The 20,399-nt window shown below is 50.1% G+C and overlaps 2 protein-coding genes across 4 annotated transcripts in view; one reads left to right on the top strand and one right to left on the bottom strand.

Moving 5' to 3' along the window:
* The window catches only part of STAB2 (stabilin 2), a 166,905-nt gene extending 151,350 nt beyond the window's left edge, over positions 1 to 15,555 (top strand). Inside the window, exons 62-70 of one of the 2 annotated variants that reach the window (XR_009356928.1) lie at positions 1,712 to 1,877; positions 2,022 to 2,128; positions 4,008 to 4,127; positions 4,869 to 5,009; positions 6,132 to 6,239; positions 7,159 to 7,287; positions 8,143 to 8,259; positions 11,762 to 11,920; positions 13,706 to 15,555. Coding sequence is in view for 1 of the 2 variants with exons in the window: in XM_059186690.1 (XP_059042673.1) it covers positions 1,712 to 1,877; positions 2,022 to 2,128; positions 4,008 to 4,127; positions 4,869 to 5,009; positions 6,132 to 6,239; positions 7,159 to 7,287; positions 8,143 to 8,259; positions 11,762 to 11,812 (939 nt within the window). In the remaining variant the exon portion in view is untranslated. Of the gene's footprint in view, positions 1 to 1,711; positions 1,878 to 2,021; positions 2,129 to 4,007; positions 4,128 to 4,868; positions 5,010 to 6,131; positions 6,240 to 7,158; positions 7,288 to 8,142; positions 8,260 to 11,761; positions 12,229 to 13,705 lie in introns of those variants that run through there. The other variant, XM_059186690.1, reaches the window with a different exon arrangement.
* Positions 14,035 to 20,399, bottom strand: part of NT5DC3 (5'-nucleotidase domain containing 3) — a 61,957-nt gene continuing 55,592 nt past the window's right edge. For both annotated transcript variants that reach the window (XM_059186692.1, XM_059186693.1), the window contains one exon: positions 14,035 to 18,520. In XM_059186692.1, the coding sequence (XP_059042675.1) occupies positions 18,170 to 18,520 (351 nt within the window). In that variant the 3' untranslated portion in view covers positions 14,035 to 18,169. The remainder of the gene's footprint in view (positions 18,521 to 20,399) is intronic.

The raw sequence follows: 20,399 nt of genomic DNA on the forward strand, positions 1-20,399 counted from the left end.
CTAGGAACGCCTTGAACACACAAAATATCTGAGGGTCTCTGAAATGTCTGGCGGGGATGTGAAGGTCATAAATGGGGATTGGCCCAGCTCTTGGCAGCAACCAGGTAGGAGATGGAGCTCTAGTAAAGGCTACTCTCTTGGTCCCCCAAACCAGAAGCCCTGCGTATTTGGAAAGGCCAGCACCTTGGAGTTACAGGCTAGCAATTGCTCAGTGGGCATAGAGGAGGTAACTGCCTACACAGTATGATTCTAAGGCTGCTCCTCCAAATTCCCTCACCATCCAGTCTCCGCCTTCCTTCAAACCTGGCATTTTTTCACCAAGGAACAAAACCTCTGATGCCAGGCCCCAGCATATTGGAGAGTCTGAATTTTTGCTCTCCTGCTTGCCAATTTTGTGGCCTTGATGAGGCCATGGAAACCTCTGTCCTACTTGGCATTTGTGTATAGGACTAAAGGTAATAGGCACTGTAGTGACGGTACACTGAGTTTTTAACATTAAGAGCTGTGGAAAGGGCCGCTCACTCAGGTTTGAACCTCAGTTTAACTACTAGCTAGCTGAGCAAGTTACTTAACTCCTTTTTGCCTCAATTTTGTCAGTTATATGATGGGGATTTTTTTTTTTTTTTTAAGTTTCTATCTTATAGAGTTGGTATGAGGGTTAAAAGTGCTGACACAGGAAAAGCCCTTACAACAGAACCTGGCCCAGAGTAAGCGCTCAATAAATATGATGATGATGATGATAATGATGGTGACGATAGTGATGATCATGGTGATAATGATGGTCGTGGCGATGATGGTGATGATGGTGATAAAGGGGATGATGATGATAGTGATATGATGATGGTGGTGATGGCAGTGATGGTGACAATAGTGATCATGGTGATAATGATGGTCATGGTGATGTTAGTGATCATGGTGTTGAAGGTGATGATGATGATAATGATGTGATGATGGTGGTGATGGCAGTGATGGTAACGATAGTGATGATCATAGTGATAATGATGGTCATGGTCATGGTGATGATGGTGATGAAGGGGATGATGATGATAGTGATATGATGATGGTGGTGATAACAGTGATGGTGATGATAGTGATGATCATGGTGATAATGATGGTCATGGTGATGGTCATGGTGATGATGGTGATGATCATAGCAATAATAGTGATGATGGTGATGATAGTGATTAACATGGTGGTGGTGGTGATAGTGATGACGGTAATGATCATGGGGATGATGATGATGATAGTGATGGTGATGATAGTGATGGTGATGATGATAGTGTTGATGGTAATGATCATGGTGATAATGATGGGGATGATAATGATGGGGATTATGGTGACGATGGTGATAGTAAAGATGGTGATGATCAATTTGAGTTCTATAAATGCATAAGCAGAAGAATTTGCATCCAGGAGTAGAAGCCTGAGAGTAAATTTAATTCAAGAACAGGGAGAGGAGTCATAGGTGTGAAGGACTTGGGCATTCATTGAAAGGAAAAAATGGTACCATGTTCATCTGTTCAATGAATCAACCAAGAAAAATTTAATGAACAGCTACTATGTTCCAGGCACAGTGGTACAGTAGGCAAAATGAGCCATAACCCTGACTCATGGAGTTTACGGTCTGATGTGAGAATCAGTCAGGAACTAAAGGAGCCCACACCGAATATGAAATTGTAGCTGATCCATGGCCGCGTCTGTGTCCCTACAGGCCAAGTACCACCTCTGCTCAGCAGGTTGGCTGGAGAGTGGGCGGGTAGCCTACCCCACAGCCTACGCCTCCCAGAACTGTGGCTCTGGAGTTGTTGGAATAATAGACTATGGACAAAGAAACAACAAGAGTGAAATGTGGGATGTCTTCTGCTATCGGATGAAAGGTAATGACCCAAGCTACGCTTCAGATTCCAGGGCCTGCACTGCTGATCAATCCTCAGCCTGGCCAGCCAACCTCCAAGGGTGAGCTGGAGCAGTCCAGGCCCCTCCCTCACTGGAGTGGGCCCCTGTGTGCCCCTGTCTTCCAGATGTGAACTGCACTTGCAAGGCGGGCTACGTGGGAGACGGCTTCTCGTGCAGTGGCAATCTGTTGCAAGTCCTGATGTCTTTCCCTTCACTGACGAACTTCCTCACAGTACGTGTCCTGCACCCCATCTGCTTGGTTTTGCCTTAGGGAAGGAGCATTTGCCTCAAGTGGAGAGGATGATAGCCCCAGCCTCCTAGCACCATTGTGGTAATGAAAGCACTTAGACTTGTGGCCTGTACGCAGAAACGGCCACACTGGGGCTGACTAGTTGTAGCATCTCGTTTTGCATCCTGAGCAGCCTAAGAGTCTAATCTGCAGGAACGAGAAGCTCTTTGGTCTTCACGGAATAGGTTGAGCACATTTAGCTGGGCCAGCCTGGTGATCAGACAGTTTTGAACATGGCATCAAACTACCCTTAGCACTGCTCTTCCAGTCAGTTCAATGCTCTACGTGTTATGCCTAGTGAAGAGAAAGTTCCAGCCGGAGAAGGATTTGGTGCTGACCAATCAGAGAACTGAGCTAATAGTAATAACTAGGTCAAGAATAACTAGGTCGAGAATAATAACTAGGTCAATAATAATAACGAGCTCAAGAATATCTTGAGCATTTCCTTTGCACTGTGCATGCATGAACCTCTTCAGACACTTATAACTCAGCCCACAGAATGTAAGCTCCCTAAGGGACAGGATTTTCCCTGCCTTGTCACTGGCATAAGTAGATGCTCAATAAACACTTGTTACTAGGAATAAATTCTCATGTGACCTTATGAGGCCACTTCTGCTATTATCCCCATTTTGTAGATAAAGACACTGAGGCTTACCAAGGTGAAGGGCACAGCCAAGGAGAGGGGACTGAGCAGACGTATAGGGCTTGCAGGATCAGAGCAGAAGTTAAACCAAAGGCTCCCAAATAGTGAGTCTTTATCTGCAGACTGAAAGCATCCATCTAACTGTTCTAAAATTCAGGTTTATCATAAACACACGGAAGATAAACAGTCAAACTGGTGTTTCTGCATGTGGGAGTTTGGCTTGCAACAGCATTGCAGAAAAAAACAGTGTCGGAACAAGACCCATTGGCTGTGTGCCCCTGAGCAGATTAATTATCTTCTCTGGGCTTCAGTAGCCCTGTCCGCACAATGACAAAGTCAAACTGGGTAAGTGAGGTTTCTTAAACTGTTCTAGCAAATATTTATTGAGCATCTACTACATGCTTGACATATATCAGTGAACAAAACAGACACACCAAATAATAAACAGAATAAGTAAGTACATAGTAGTGAATGCTAGGAGGTGATTATATATGCTGTGGGGGGCAGGGAAGGAGGGGAAGGGTTGAGTAGGGAGAGAGAGGGGTACCACCGGAGCGTTCCCAATTTGCAGGGTGATAAGGGATGGCCTTGGTGAGAAGACGACACCCTAGGAAAGAGTGGGAAAGAGTGAACAGAGGCAAGGGAGTTAGCTGTGTAGATGTGGGGCGAGAACCGGCCGGCAGGAGGATAAGGGCAAGAGTGGCTACACGAGTTTGAAGAACGGCAAGGAAGGAAGTGAGGCTGCAGCCAAGTAAGGGCGAGAGAGGCCAGCTGGGCCCAGGGGCAGTGGAGCAACAGGGTCCAGGTGGTCTGGGCCTTATGGCCATGCCTTGTAAGGCCTCTGGTTTTCCTCTGAGTGACCTGCAGGTCATTGCAAGACAAGAGGAGGCTCAAGATTTGACTTAGATTTCAAAGGACTATGCAGGCAGCCATGTTAAAAAATGGTCTTGATTCTGTGATGTGGCTGTACTTCGGACCACAGGATTCATTGAGGAAAGAAAAGTGCTCCTAAAACTCTCCCAGGAGGCAGTCAGAAGAAACAGCCTGTGAGTGGCAGCCAGATTGGGGCCAGCGTCAGGAACATTCCCAGATGGGTGGTACCCCAGGACCCCTTCCACGAGGTCCTCCGGTCACCCCAACCCTTGCACACCAGAGCTGACCACTCTTTCCTCTCCCCAGGAGGTGCTGGCCTATTCCAACCGCTCAGCCAGAGGCCGGGCATTTCGGAAGCTGCTGACAGACCTGTCGATCCGCAGTACCCTCTTTGTGCCACAGAACAGTGGACTGGGGGAGAACGAGGTGAGGCAGAAGCCAGCTGTCTGTGCTTCAGACTAGTGCTTCGACAGGATCCGTTATCTGTCACCACAAATCACCCCAACACTCAGTGGCTACACAGTTACTCAGTTCACATATCTGCAGGTCAGCTGGCCATCATGGTCCTGGCCAGGCCTTCTCACAGGTCTGTGAGGGCCTGGCCGTCCGCCGACAGAGGACTCCCGTCCTCCAGCACACTAGCCCAGACACATTCTCATGGCGCTGGAAGCAAGTGGTCATTGGGAACAAGCCCCCATTGGGTCACAATGGCTAACAGTCCCCTGGGTCAACAGGTCATGCGGCTGAGCCCAAAGTCAGAGCAGGAAGCACTCAGAGTTATGGCAAAGGGCATGGATGCTGGAGGGGTGGAGAAGCAGAGCCCCAGATGCGGTCAGCCCACCCCACTAGCCGTCCTCACATGTGGATGTGCGAAGAGATGGCAATTCCACACAGGTGACTGACCACAGGCTCTGGCAGCCCCCAGCCCTGTCCCATCTAGGGGCTGAGAGGCGTGGGACCTCTGCCCACGGTTACCCACTCAAGACCCACCCTTCACAAAGATGACTCTCAATGCCACAAGCTAGCTAGAGGTGCACCTGAGAGAAGCTTGACATTCCTTCTTTCCACATGGACACAGAAGGCCATGAAAAGTGATTTTTTTCTTTTATTTAAAATAAAATTGCCTGGTTTCTATAGACCATTCTTGTGTTTCTCCTTTCTTCTCAGACGCTGTCTGGGCGAGACATTGAGCACCACCTCGCCAATGTCAGCATCTTCTTTTACAATGACCTTGTCAATGGTACCGTCCTACAGACTAAGCTGGGAAGCCAGCTACTCATCACCTCCAGCCAGGACCAGCAACAACCGGTATGAAAAATCTTCTGGACTTACTGGCAGAACTGGAGAGAATATATTCAAAATTCTTAGCATACAGTAGGTGCTTAATAGATGACAACTATTATAATGTGAAAGTAAATGTTAAACCTGTAGTCAGGGGCTGGTATTAGGTGCACACTGTAGTACACCATGCTGTTAGGCAGCCCCTACCCCTTGGGGAGTAAACCAAATGGTGACCTCCAGCCCTGGAAACTGATAATGATGGATGAGGAACTTGACATGAAACCATGTTTAAAGCTATCTGGCCTCTGCCTCTGTTTCACAGTGACAGTGGCAGTGATGCTGTTGGTGATGATAGTCATGGTGATATTGACAATGATCATGAGGATGATGATAGTGATGGTCATGATGTTGATGGCAGTGGTAGCCGTGGTGACCATGACATAGAATCATAGGCACTTGCGAAAATTCAGTGACTCTGTGCTTGTGGCATGTGAGACTAGTGCGTGATTGGTAGCAAGTGCCAAATGAGTATTATTTTTTAATATTTACCTGATCAATGATTTCTTTTCTTGAAGATTGGTGGTTTAGACCAGGGTTTCTCAAATTTTAACATGCATTTGAATCAGCTAGAGTTTTGTTGAAATACAGATCATACTTCAGCAGGTGGAGTATGGGGACCTCAGGTTCCACATTTCTAATGAACGCTCAGGTAATGCCCACCACCACAAGACAGTAGATCATGCTCTGATTAGCAGGGGATGAGATCCATTCTCTAACAGCTCAGTGGGATGTTCAGAGCAGTGGATCCAAAGTCTAGAGGCTTAGGGTTGGCCATTTTCTATCTGGGTGATCCTGGACAAGCCATTTCCCTCTGAACTCTCATCTGGTAGACGAGTTGGTAGGACAGAATGGCCCCTTGGGTTCCTTGTACCTCTTCAATCTGCCTTGTGGCCCAAGGGCAACTAAGGTGTTCTGTGCTGTCCATATGGGAGCAGAAGTCCTGCCCTGCCTGTTGGTAACAATAGGCCTGACCCCCAGACCGCAGGACCTGGGAGAAATTGAGCAACCTCCTTCGAACGCGGGGTTGCCCCCATGGGGAAAAGAGACTGATGGCCACAGATCTCCATCAGCCCCCTTTCATTTCCTCAGGAGACCAGGTTTGTTGATGGAAGGGCCATTCTGCAGTGGGACATCTTTGCCTCCAATGGGATCATTCATGTCATTTCCAGACCTTTAAAAGCACCCCCCACTCCAGTGGTGAGTATCCAGGGCTCCTGGTGGGTGGGGGGAGGTCCAAGGTCCATTTGTCCACTCCCCAAGAGGCAAACTGTAGCTAGAAGCTTTGTCTCCTGTCCTCTGGAGATGGGAGGAGCCTCCCATACCCACATCCGCAGCAGCTGGCCTCAGAGATGTGAGGCCCTGGTTCACCCCACCCCTGCCCCAGTACCTTAGCAACGCAACACCCACCACTATTGGTATTTGTTGAGTGAATGGGCCAATAGAGAAGCCACTGGGAGGGGAGTAAGAAATCCTGAGCTCTGGTTTGTCCCTTCCACTTCATTGTTGTGCAACTTAGACAGGTCTCTGAGCCCCATTTTTTTCATCTGCAAAAGGGGGGATCATAATGCTGACCCCTTGGATTCTTGGGAGGATTATGAGTCTATAAATTAATTAGGACAGTCCTTGGTACACAGTATAGTAGGCTATAGGAGGGTGGGGTTTTTGGTATTGTTAGTATTCTGCTTTCTAAATGTGTGAAGGAAGGGTGAGCCCAACTGGCTTCTGGAAATTTCCTTAAGATAGTGGTTAAATGCACCAGCTCCAAAGCCAGGCTGGCTTCAGAATCCACCTACCTCTACTCCTCACTGGCTCTGTGATATTGAGAAAAGCACTTACCCTCTCTGGGCCTCAGTCACCCCACATAAAAATGGAAACAGTGATACATGTCCCTATCTCTTGGGGCTATTATAGGTTTAACCGGATTATGTCATGGAAGGGGCTTAGATAGACCCCAGGGAAGGAAGGGCTAAATTCGTGTTACCGATCTTATCCTTCCTTTTATCCCAACTGGCCCAAGATGCCTGGGGGCCAGCAAGAGTCAGGTGGGCTCCAGAAAGCGCTCCTGCTTAGCAAGGCCCCAGGTTTGAGTATCACCCCCTCCTCTTTCTCTGTGCAGGCTTCAGTCCACATGGGCATGGGAACAGGGATATTCTTCGCCACCGCCCTTGTCTTTGGAGCCGCTGCATTGGCTGCATATTCTTACTTCCGGCTAAACCAGAGAACAGCTGGCTTCCAGCATTTTGAGGTCAGAGAGGCATGGGAACATGGTGATGGGGGAGATCCTTCTCTGGAGCCCAGTCGCTGACCGGCTGCCTCACAGAGTTCACACGGGAGCCAGGGGCTGGGCTTGGAGGCACATTCACCAGGGGCCCAGAACCCTCCCCTCGGAGGGTTCAGGAGACAGGCAGACACTTGCTCTGCTTGGTGAGAGCTTCTCAAGGCTGACTGACTCTGGGGGTGGAGAGGGTCGAGGACCTGCATGGTCGGGCCTCACTCTGCAGCCAGCCTCAAAGGTCGCCCCATTTGAACTGCTGAGCCTGCATGTAGGTCAGCAGGTCTCAGCTGAGCCGGGGGGGTGGGGGGGGGATGGGGTGTGGCCACAGCACAGTAGCGGAACACCCCCCATTCTGTACTTTCTGTCCCTGCCCGCCCAGCCTCTCCTCCAACTGCCTCCCCTAGATGCGGCTCCTCCGGCAGGAGGCCATTCCCTCCTAGCAGAGCACCTGCTGATTTATAAGCTCCAGCATATTTACCAACAGTGTGCACGCCCTAGGAGTCCTTTCATATTAAGTTCAAGGACAGGCAAAGCCACTCCAGGGTGATGGGAGTCAGAAGAGCAGTTACCCTGGGCAGGACTGGGTCCTGTGGGCATGGGCATGAGGACGCTTCCTGGGGAAGTGGCGGTGGGGGGTGCAGGGGGTAGAAACAACCCGTGTTCGGGTGGCAGTCATGCTTGGGGGGCAGTCATCCAAATGGACGTACGAAGTCCTTGAGCCCAGCACTTAAGAAGGGTGGGCACGGCTTGCTTTACCTGACAACTTGAATGAGCCACTCCTGCCCTGGGGACATCCTGTCAGCCTGTGCTTGTCTTTTGGAGCAGTCGGAGGAGGATATCGACGTCACGGCTCTTGGCAAGCAGCAGCCTGAGAATATACCAAACCCCTTGTATGAGAGCACCCCCTCCGCTCCCCAAGAACCTTCCTATGACTACTTCATGGTGAGTCTGCCTCTTCACCTAGGCACAGACGCAGGTGGGGTGCAGGAGAGTGAGGTCTTCCAGCAAGTCCAACTGGAAAGCTTTGCACCAAGAAAGGCACATTTCTAGAATGTGTCTCAGGGCAATAAGCCTAAAAGCCGGTATTACAAGCTGACTGAAGCCAGGTGGCTGTGGAGTGTCCCTGGGTTCTTTGGGGTGAGATCTCCAATAATTAGAGGTAATAGAGGCTGATCACCCCCAACCTCATGACCAGGTGAGAAGTGATTTGTCACACGAAGAAATTTTGGGCTGCATTCTGTCACAAACATTTATGAGGTAGCCAGTACAAAGATAGAATGAGGCCTTAAAAAGCGTTGGTTTTTGTTTGTTTGTTTGTTTGTTTCTTTCCCTTATGTTATGCTTTAAACACCTTTCCATTGTTGGGGGTCTCTGACTGGCTCAGTTGGTAGAGCATGCAGTCCTTGATCCCAGGGCCATGAGTTCAAGCCCCACGTTGAGCATGGATCTATACCTACTTTAAAAAAATTTTTTTAAATAAACTTTCATTTTACATGGTTGCCACAGTTTTCCTGTCCATTGTCAGAGCTGCTTCTTGCCTTTGGAACTATGTTCCTTTTAATGACAGCAGGCCAGGTCCAAGGATCCAGAGGGGGTCCCACAGGACCCACCAAGAGGGTGAGTGGCTTCTCCTAGGATGGAAATCAAATTCGAGCCAGCAGGAAGAGAGAGCAGAGTTTACTGAAGATACAGAAAGGGCAGATACAGATGGAGTGCTGAGAAACAGGGCAAGGAAATGAGAGGAGTCTCGTCTTTGTTCTGGGTCTGGGGTTTTTATTGAGGAGGGTGGTCTGGTGTATGTGCCCCCTCTGGCATCCCGGAACTGGTTAGAACAAAGACCAGGGCCCAACTGTTGGTCCTTGGAGCCACAGGCCCCTGGCTGGGAGATGTCTAGCTGCTGGTGGCCTGGAGTGCGCATATGGGAGCTTAGTCCTGTCATTCTCACCTGGTCCTTCCCTAGATGTTATCTCTTCTAGAGAAATCATTAACTCCTTGTCTCTTCCAAGGAAGACAGACACTATTTGCATTAGGAGGCATGTGTCAGGTGGGGTGGGGGTGCACACCCTAGCGAGAGTGAAAGCAGGAAAAGGAGCAAAAGCAGCTTTTTATGGAGTCCTTCGGTTTCCCTATCTCACTTTGATCAGGTCTTTGCTATCTAGAGGGACATGTTCTGCTCTGATGTTCCAGGAAATAACCATTTGTTTGTAGTTAGTGATCCCTGAGCCTGGATGGGGCTCTACTGACTTCATCCCAGGGGGAGCCCACAGCAAGGTACGCCATTCACACGGAATGTGGAAAGTACACCTGCCCATGGCGTACTACCAGGTCAGCACTGAGCAGCTGGAATAAAACTTAATTCTTCCTTTTATAGGGAGGTAAGAAAAATTGATAGCTAGTGTACCTCAGGAGACTGAGCTGACAGCATTGCTCAGGTCCAAGGAAATCACCGGAATCTGGGCTGTTGGTCTAGAACCCTCATGAAGAAGTAGCCAAAGGGGTTCCTGGGTGGCTCAGGCGGTTAAGTGTCTGCCTTTGGCTCAGGTCATGACCTCAGAGTCCCAGGATTGAGCCCCGCATCAGGCTCCCTGCTCAGTGCACAGCCTGCCCTTCATCCAGTTCCTGCTCTCTCTCACATACACATACAGCTCTCTCTTAAATAAAAATCTTTAAAAAAAAAAAAAAAAAAAGTAACCCAAGCCAGAGAGCTGCTGTGATTGATTGATGCTTGCACATATGCTACCCTCCCTGCAAAACTCTATTATGGCTGTTGCTCTCTGGCAAGCTGGCACTGAAACAGTACCAAAATATTTTATTGCACCATTTTTCAGCTCGTAGAGTGCAACAGATATTTTTGTTCTTCTGCAGTGAACCAAACGTAAACGTCTTGTGTTCTCACTGTCCGAGGCAGCAGAACGAATATCTTTGCAATACACTGAAAAATAACCTAGATCCTAACCTACTTTGTTTTTCTCATCAAACCCATGTAGAAGTTTCCCCACCCAAACTGAAAGGGTAAGTTCGGCTGTTCATTTCTTAACTAGTAGTTCATGTCTGGAAGCACTGCTATGTTGAAATCCACCTGATGTAAAAAAGCTGGTGCAGCGGGAAGGGGGTGTTATCCTTGTCATTCCATGCTCTTCACGCCTTCTCAGCTGCCTGTCCTCTTCTGAGGGCTCTGCCAGCACCACGCATGAAAGGTTCTCCTGAGGCAGGAGACAGTGTGTCCCAAATGTAGGAGTCAGATGAACCCTTCTCATCAGACCAGGTGGCAGAGATGTTCCAGGAACAGAAATCTGAGGCTGCCCCCCGGAAGGGACCTCCTCCATTCTCCTGACTTTTATATTGAAGGTGGGGTGCCTGTACAATATTTGTAGCAATCCCGACATCCGGAACACATCCCGTATGCAAATTAACAGCACTTCAGGGCCAATCAGAGCCGCAGACAGCGCCAGGCTTGGGTGCTGCCTCCAGAGTATGGCTTCTGATTGGACTCTCAAATAATCAAGAGCCAGTGGCAAAGAATGTTTAATCTGGAAGCAGTTTTTTGTAATCATACTAAGAGCCACCTTTGGCAGGGTGTGTGTGCCTTCCTTAATGCAGTATCCAATTTAAGCCTCATACTTCCCTGTGAGGAAAATATTATTATGGCCCTTTATAAAGATGAGGAAAAAACACCAGGATGGAAGCCACCTGTCCAGGGGCCATAAGCTTCAAGGAGCGGCAGCCGCCCCCAGAACCACCCTACCATCCTGCCTCCTAACCCAAGACGGCAGCATGAGCAGACGCTCCTCCCACGCACGTGTTCACGGGGCACTTGGAGGAGAACTGTTTTAGGCTCTTGGGAAGGAAGTTTTCCTCCACCCTCTTAGGATCCCTGGCTGGATCTGAAAAGTAATCTGACAGATTCACAGGAGAAAAGCGTATAAACTTTACGGCAAGTCTGCATGTACCTGGGAGTCCTCACGAGAGAATGAAGACCTGAAGTGACCAGAGCAGGAAGCTTTTCTATCTTTTATACGAAGAAATGACACATCTGTGCAGAACAGACAAGACAGAGGTTTGGGCTTGTGGGGAGTACACAGTGTTGCAAGTAGGAAGATATGGAGTTTAACCAGGTGGTTTGTACAGATTTTCTGGCCCCAAATTCTTGTCTCTGGTGATCAGCGTCTTCTTTCCTCCTGGAGCAGGGAGGGTTTTATGACCTGTTGGAAGGAAGAGAAGCAAGGTGGGGGAAGTTCACAGGGACCATCCTGCTTCTGCTGGTATTTTTTTCCAAAAATTCCTTCAGTTTAAGGTATTTAAACTGCCAAGGGGCCATATTTTGGCAGCGTGTTCTGAACCCCTTCAAGGTCACAGAGCAGGGACCAGAAGGAATGCTCCGCCTAGAAAGATCCAACAAGCAGAAGGGCCTGTGCCCCGTGTTTGAGAGACCTCTCTTTTCCAGGATGCCGAAGACCAGCAGCTGGACAACACCGACCCCCTGGGGGCGCTGTGAGGGGCCAGACCTGCTGCCACCAGCCACCCCCCTTGGCCATCTCCTCACCTGCCTGAGCCGCCTCAAAAAGGCTGTCAACTGTGAATCCTCACACCGGTTGTTTGGAAAGTAAGGTCCTTTCACATTTTAAAGTAGGAAGTACTTAAGCCATACCTCATCTCTTTGGTTAATCTGGGGGATTACTTTGTTTCTGTGGGTGAGGGATCATGTTAAACCCACCCACCAACCCAGGGGGACTGTCCCTCCACTGTACCTTTAGATGGCACTTAAGTACGGTCTCCCCAACGCTCTGACCTCATCTCCTTTCCCCGTTAGGTTGTAAGCATCCAAAGGGCAGGGACCTGCCTCATTCATCTTTGTATCTCGGGGTCTAAGACATGCAGTGTGCTCAATAAATGTTTATGGAAGAGAACTAAAGTCAATGGAACCAACTGGTGTTTTGGGAACAAAAATACTGTTTGCCACAGAAAGGGTCAGAGTCTGAAGGTAAAATCGACTTACTGGAGCCTTTTCATTTAGCCAACACCTCCCTCTTAAAGTCTTCTTTCTTAATTCTGTTTTGTTCACTTGTTTGTGTTTAAGAAGACATAACCAGTTCACAGTCACTGGGGCGGCTAGAATTAAAATGACAGATAATAACAAGCGTTGGCAAGGATGTGAGAAATCAGACCCCTCATACGTCACTGGGAGGAAAGTAAAATGGTGCAGCCACATGGAAATGTTTGGCAGTTCCTCAAAAACTTAAACACAGTATTACATGATCCAGAAATTCCACTCCTTGGCATATATCCAAGAGAAATGAAAAACATGTCCCCATGAAAACTTATATATGCGAGCTCACATTATTTGTAATAGCCAGAAAGGAGAAACGACCCAAACGTCCATCATCTTTTGAATGGATAACCAACAGTGGTATATCCCTCCAGTGAAATCTCATTCTCCCCTACAAGGGAACTAGGTACTGAGGACGCATGCCAGCAACACGAAGAGAACCTGAAAACAGCAGCCGAGAAGGCAGATGCAAGAGACCGCAGACTGTATGACTCCATCTACATGAAATTTCCAAAATAGTCAAACTCACAGAAAATAGATTAGTGAATGCCAGGGACGGGGAGTGATGAAAATGTTCTAGAACTTTCCATTGGTGATGTGTGGACTCAACTGTGCACAACTCTCCCAACCAGTGCAGGATGTCTACCACACCAGGCCCCTGTCCTCAAAAGATCAGAAGGGCCCTTCCATTAACCGTGACATTGAGCACCCTCCAACCCACCCACCACGCACTTTCAGATGGTCCCAAGGGGGTGGGACTGACCAGCTTTGGGAATCACTACTGGGACAGAGAAGGGAAAAGCTGGGTTGAGCAGGCCTAAGACTCTCCTTTAGGCCCAATAAGTTCCATGGGCTTGTGGTTTCTGCTGAGTCAGGTGAGACATTCTGGAGGCCCCAGTATAACCTTTTTCACAACTCCCGGAAAGGAAAGAAGTCCCAGTCTCAGGCAAAGAAACAGCTTACCTTCTCTCTGGGACAGCATATCATGACGAAAGTAATACCGTGTTTCCAGGAGCTCACTCCCCAAAAACGAGAGCTAAATCCTCCAGTGAGAGAATGGTACCACCATCACAGGGACAAAAAGGCAAGTGATGGAAAAGGAAGACCAGCAGGCTCTCCACAGAAGGAGTGAATGAGACGAAGGTCTGGGCACACCGAGACATCAAGGACATGAAGGTGGTTTAATACAAGTGCACACACATACAGTTTTTTAAAAATAAGCTCTTCAAAATATTTATAAATTTATCCAAAACCCAGTAGTGAGTTGACTTCATGGCACTCATTCCTAATTTAGTATTATTCAGCATTTTCTTCCCTTAAATCATGGCTTCCAATTTTTAGCTTTCCTGGCAATTTTGATGGCATGCACGTGGAGGACCATCTTCTCCGGCTCTCGAAGAAGGAACTATCCGTGGAGGAACAGCATTTCCAGGGCGGGGGGTATTGGCTGCCTACCCAAGTCTGAGCTCGCGCTCATTTTCCATCTGTGCCTTAACTCCACAGTCTTCTGGGTCTGAAAACAAGCAGGGGTGCTGGGACAAATGGGGTGAGAAATGTACCACACATCTTCCACCCTTTCTCACCGGGGTGTTCTTTTTTTGGGTACAGTGGAATTCGATACGGCGTTGCCACTAAAGCACACAAAAACAGACTACTTACAATGAGCCGGACACAATTCAAACTTTTATTTGGCAGTCCTATAACATAAAATCGAACATTTAGAATAAATAGCAAATTCACATCCAGAATAAATAGTAAGTCTATCTAGTTCGCATGTATGGTGTCTGATACCCTACGGGCACCCTCTGTCATTCTGCTACATATTTGGAACACGGTGTCCTCAGGCTTCAAGCCGGCAGTGCTAAGAAAGTACGGAGGCCTGCAGCTGGTTGGCTGCCCCAGGAAGCAGAGGCCAAGGTGAGGTTTGCATGAGGGACGAGTGCGGGCGAGTGTTCCTGGGATCGACACCTGGGGATGGAAAAGAAGGAACGAGGAGGGAGGAAGGTAGGGGCCGGAGTTGGCTGCTCCAGGAAGGGGGTGTGAGTGACCTCGTCTAAGGCGGGGCTTCTCCGTGGAGAAGGCTCTGGAAGAGGGCTGCCAGCTGAGGGCGGGGAGCCAGCAGCTGACCCAGCAGTTGGGGGGTAATTCCCTGGGTTCTGCAGGTTCTGCACAGCCAAGCCCATCCCCCCCGATGAGCACATGCACCAGTCAGTGCAGTGAGGGACGGTCCCTTAGTGCCCGAGCCTGGCTGTTCAATTACGCACCACAAGGGCTATGCCGTGTGCTAGAAACACCAGCTACAGAAGCATGGGTACCCAGAGGACACAGGGAGCGTGGCGCACACACCTACAGAACTTCTCTCTTCCAGCCGCATGCAGCTCTGAGGCGGTTAACGCGTGCTTTCAGCAAGGTCGTGGTGCCGTCACCACAAGGGACGAGAGCAGGACTGGGCAAACTGGGGCCGGAGAGCCACATCTAGCCTGCAGCTGTTTTTGTAAATCAGGTTGTGACAGAACACAGCGTGCCCATTCCCAGGGCAGTGGTGGCAGAAAATGGCCCATGAAGTGGCAAGTGCTTCCTTGCTGGCCCTTTACAGGCAACACTGGCTGAACCCTGCATCAGAGGAACTTCTCTCCCCTTCCTTGCCTCAACCCACGAGGGTGTTAAAGATCAGTTGAACTTGAGGCCAGACTCCCAAATGCTAATGCAATAAAAAAAAAGAGAGAGAGAAAGAGAGAAATGGTACAAAAGGAAATTAGTATTAAGAGGGGAAAATATAGGCTCTCTTGTAGTTGAATAGAGCAATCAAGGAACCCTGCCTCTGGCCAAATGTAGTCTCAAAGCATTCTGGACAAGGGCCCCCGAGTGGGTCTTTGGCAGCAAATGAGCACTCGGCGCCCGGAATCAAGTCCAGTATTTAGCACATTCTACTGCTTAAAAGGCCTTCGGGAGGAAGAAAGAGGAAAAGCCATTTAGTTCCCCCAAAGCTAAATTAGTGAGGAGGGAAGATTACTTCTCATTTCTACTTTGCAATAATTAAGAGAGCCAATGCAGTCAAAGCAACTAGTAATTTAGTCTGAAATGTGCCCAAATCAGTAACAGGTGGTTTATGTTACATAACATTACTGGTGATGGCAGAAAACAGAGCTGAAGAGAGTTTAAAAATTAAAAAAAAAAAAAAAAAAAAAAAAGGCTATGTCAGAAGGAAAGAAGGACCTCTAAGTCAAACTCCTAAAATACTTTAAAAGCTGAGTTTCATCTTAAAAGCAACTGCAAAACCAGTTGTGCAGGTCCCTTCCACGGCAGCCCACCCCAGGTCCCACAAGCCCTGCAGAGCCACCGCCATGGCTGGCTGAACTGTCCCTGCACTACCAGCCTAACCGATGGCAAAACAGGAGATATTTTTCAACATGCAAATCCATCTTATTCTGTTCACTTTCCAAACTGATTTTCTAAATGGTAGAAAACTGACTCTGTTCCCTTGTACCACTGCGCTTCCCTCAGTGGGCACCAAAGAGAGCTGGAAAGAATGAAATGCCCAGGGCAGTGCACCAAACCCCAGCGGAGTCAAGACAGTTGGGTCTATCTTGATGGAGCACGCACGGGAAGCATGCCTCAGGCTGTCCTCCACGTGGACACGGCCGCCCCGACCCACGTGGCTGGCCCTGGCGTGGGTTCAGTCCACCAGGTGCCTGCTGTGTGGGCCCGGCTCAGACAGACGCCAGGCTTCCACTACATGGCCCGTCTCATCCTGCCATGTTCAGTGGCCCAGAGACTGAGATCTTAATTGACAATAGGTTATAAAATTCATCATTTGTTTCAAGAAAAATCTTTCTCCCCCAAGGTTTGCATCACCTAACTTAGCTGTCCATGAAAGCAGTTTTAAGAACAGCACTAGTTGGGGCACCTGAGTGGCTCAGTGGGTTAAAGCCTCTGCCTTCAGCTCAGATCATGATCCCAGGGTCCTGGGATAGAGCCCCACATCAGGCTCTCTGCTCAGCAGGGAGCCTGCTTCCCCGCCCCCTCCCCACCTGCCTCTCTGCCTACTTGTGATCTCTGTCAAAAAAAATAAATAAAATCTTAAAAAAAAAAAAAAGCACTACTTCATTCTTGAATACACGAGACACCCTGTAACTGGCACCAAGAAGACAGGGATGACTATCTGATTAGATTAAAACTCAGAGGGGAAAAAAAACTGTTTTACTTCTTCACTCAGCTCCTCCAGACAGAAACTCCAAGGCCAAGAGCACAGCCTGTGTGCCAAGGACCCCAGTACCAAGTGCTCCTGGGCCCTCCAGCACCCATCAGATGCCCGTCTACACTACCTTCTGATGCTCTAGCCACACAGGAGCTAACACCCAGCCGACAGAAGGCCTACCCCGTTCCTGAAGAGGAATGGCCTACTGGATGTATAACAAAGTTTTAAAGTAAAAAAGGGGCCGAGTCGGGCCTCCTGGGTCTAAAGGGCATCACGCAGGGCATCACGAGGGAAGCCGTGCACCCCACGTCATTTGTGGGCCGTGGCAGGTGGTCCGTGGAAAGCCAAGCTGAAATTTCATCCGCAGCTGGCTCCACTACACGGACCACAGTAAAATGCAGAACAAGCGAGCACTGCCCACACGCCCCCGTTCCAGGTGCCGCCATCCGCACCCACTGCGGATAAACACGCGTGCCCCTCACGTGGGCCTCAGAGGGCCATGAGACGCTGGACGAGCCGGGCCAATCCTAAGTCTCCTCCTGGCTTTGCCCGCCCTTCATCCTCTCCCACCTTCAACGCACACCTCGGGAAAACCGCCCACGCTCCCCAAATAGCCACACGGCTGGGGGGAGCTCGAAGGGGAGGATGGCGCTGGGGCAGCTAAGCAGTGACAGGGCCGCCACCACCTCCCCCGAGGGTCATGCGAGTGTTTTAACAAGATCCTAACCCCGCAGGGCTCCAGAAGGGGCACATCACGGCAGGACATTTTTTTTGCCTGCTTCATTTTCTGTCCTCCAAAGAGCACCTCAAGCCAACACCTGGGTGGCGTTTTCAGGGGGGGATGAACCCCCAGGAGGCCCACCATGGAGGCGCCGGTCCCTCCAGCCTGCTTGTGTCTCGCCGCTGGATTCTGCACGGCCGGTCAGCCGGGCTGTAAGGCAGGGCCCCTCTCCTCGCCCTCCCTACCCGCGGGAGGAGTGGACCCGCCTGTCACCAGCGACACCGCAGGTGCTCCCAGGGCAGGGTAGAACCCGGGAAGCAGCCGCAGAGGACAACCACGGGGCAAGGACTTGCAACTTCTCTTGTTCTGTTACAGAAGCCTTTTTTGGCAAGGAGGCAGAGTCTCCCTTTGAGGGCGGCCGCTCCAGGAAGCCTAACCCCTGGTACCCTGCACCATGGGCGCTGGAGGCCACGTGGGGGCCACCTCTGCTACTTACTGCCGTGCGAGGCTATCATGGAGCGTGTGGACTCCTCCGTCAGCTTTCCGCGAGCTGCTGACTGTCGCACGGCGCTGTGCCCTGAGGTCCCCGGAGCACGATCCGGGAATGGTCAGCCCGTTTTCCACGGAAGAGTCGAGAACAGTTTCAACACTACAGCAGCAAGAACTGAGAGATGGCATCAAGGGGTCTCACTGGCCCGGAAACACGACACCCGATCCAAGATCTTGGTAAACAAAAAGGCTGATGGCCGGGTTTCAGTCTGAAGCTTCCCACTCAGCCCAACAAGAAATGCGAAGACGGAACTGGTGGGCTGCTCGCTTCAGTCTTAACAACGTGGAAGGAGTCTCCATAAGGTAATAAATATCAAAAGGCATATTTGTATCTTTTTCAAAAGCAACACTCGTCTGCACACAAGTCAACCCCATCACGTCCAGCCAGTTGGGGGCTGTCCCTGCTTCTGGCTCTTTCTGCAGCTGGGCCCCCGGTTACTTGGCATGGGCCTCCTGCAGGAGGGGGAGTCTGAAGGTGGGGGCCCCGTCCGACCAGGCGGGAAGTTCGTGCTGCAGCGGAGTCCTCCGCGGGTAGAACGTGTGGCTGACGTCGTAGTTCAGCAGGCAGCTCAGAGACGCCATGTAGATGTCGGCAAAGCGTGACAGGCGCCTCAGGAAGTAGGTCGGGTTCTGGTCTGTGCGGAACAAACTTCCAAACTGGGTATTGAAGAAATTTTTGGTCATTTCTCTGAAGAAGCAAGAAAAGAGCAAAGCAACAGAAAATGATTCAGAAAAGTCTCTTTTTAAGTTAATGAACTCAGCATCGCCCTTTTATTTGTATCGGATTCACTGGAAAGGAAAATCAGCCTAGAACAGCCCAAGCTCTGTTCAGGAAAACAGTCTGCCCATCCACTCATCAAATGACTCTGACCGCATTTCCCACTTAGGCCGGCTGGAGAGCAGCGGGGAAGGCTCCAGCTTCGACGGGGATGGTCCTCTAAAGAGACACATCGTTTTCCAAAGCAAAACGCAGGGGCAGGGGAAGGGCACACAGACAGATGCTGGATGTCCTCCAAGTCCGATTCGCCCTCATCTCCTCATCTGCAGAATGGGATCGGGACCCCCTTTCTACAGGGTCATCATGAGAACGGAATATGAGAAGACAAGTTAAAGCAGACGAGACACCCTAAAGTATTGTGAGGTCTGGGCAATTAAGGATTATTTAGTAGTGAAGTAAATAAATCTCCGTTATCCAATACCCAGCTCCACGCACCTCACTGCCTCTCTGTGGCCCAGGGGACAGCTTTTGCCAAGGCTGCTCACCCCTTCCCCGGGCTCTAACCCCTGCAGGTGTGCCTCTGTGTGGAAACCAATACCCCATCTCTCTCTCTGTCTCTCTCTCTCTCTCACACACACACACACACAAACACAGGATACATGCACCATCTGACGGCTGGGATCCCTCTACTCAGAACAGTCCGGCAAAATGGATAAAGACCACTTGACTATTAATACACCAGTCACAAACACAGCAGGAAATGTAACCATGTCCACAACCGTGCAACACAAGCCACTAGCTGGTAGCAGCCGGCTGTCCAGTAGATGGGGACGGCAGATGCCATGACAACCAGAGTAGAAAATTTTAAAAACTCCATTAGGTCTGCAAGCAGAGCAACATAAACGGTTTTTACAGTTTTCGTGAAAAACCTCATTAAGACGTGAGGTTGCAGGAGACTGACAACCCAAACAGGTGAAGCGGCTCCTTCAACAGACGATCTGCGATTCCTGGGGTAGCACCTGGGTCTGGCCTTTGGGGACAAGAGGCCTGGAGTCCAATCATACCATATGCCTCCCCTCACCCTCTCATGCCATATTTTTATACCAAGAGTAGATTAAGAACCAAATCAAAATGAGCCCCAGGCAGCCGACACCAAGAGGAGGACTGAATTCAATGTGGCTGTGGCCTCTGCAGCCCCCAGGGAGGACACTGGCCCCGCTCCACGCCACTCCCCCCAAGCAGCCTGTCCATGGCTCAGCGGCCAGAACCCAGGTAGTGACCACTCCTTCCAAAAGCCTAGAGACGGCCATGCCCAGCAAAAGGGGAGGTCACGAGCAAGAGCAGAAACAGCCAGATAAACAGTGTCTGCACACACGGCATCCTTCTTAAGGAAGCACGACTGTCCACGGGCCTCTTCTGAACAACTGTTCCCTTAAGATGCCACCTGCCAACCTTCTCAGACAGCAGGTGGGCTCTGCCCACCACTAAACATTCTGATACTGAGATGTTTACACGTGCTCACATACCCCAATGACAAAGAAGCAGCTAGGCAGCAGGAGCCCTGTGAATTCATGGTGGTTCCGAGCCCACCCCCCAAGCCATCCCAGGAGCCACACTGGGCTGCCAGCTGCCAGCATGAGCTACAGCTGGGTCACCAGCTGCGCAGATGGGCAGGACAAGAGGGCAGGGAAGGGGGAGGGGAAGGGACAGCCCCGTCAACCCCGGTGTTCAAAGGTTTGCGAAAGGTCACTGCTGCCTCAAAGAAATGTCACATGGCCCCCGCTAATGGCAGCCACGGCTTCGTTGTGGCTACAACAACGGCCATGGTCCCATTCACACCGGGCAGCTC

Source organism: Mustela lutreola, chromosome 8 (assembly GCF_030435805.1).
Source record: "Mustela lutreola isolate mMusLut2 chromosome 8, mMusLut2.pri, whole genome shotgun sequence".
In the NCBI taxonomy this organism is placed as follows: domain Eukaryota; kingdom Metazoa; phylum Chordata; class Mammalia; order Carnivora; family Mustelidae; genus Mustela; species Mustela lutreola.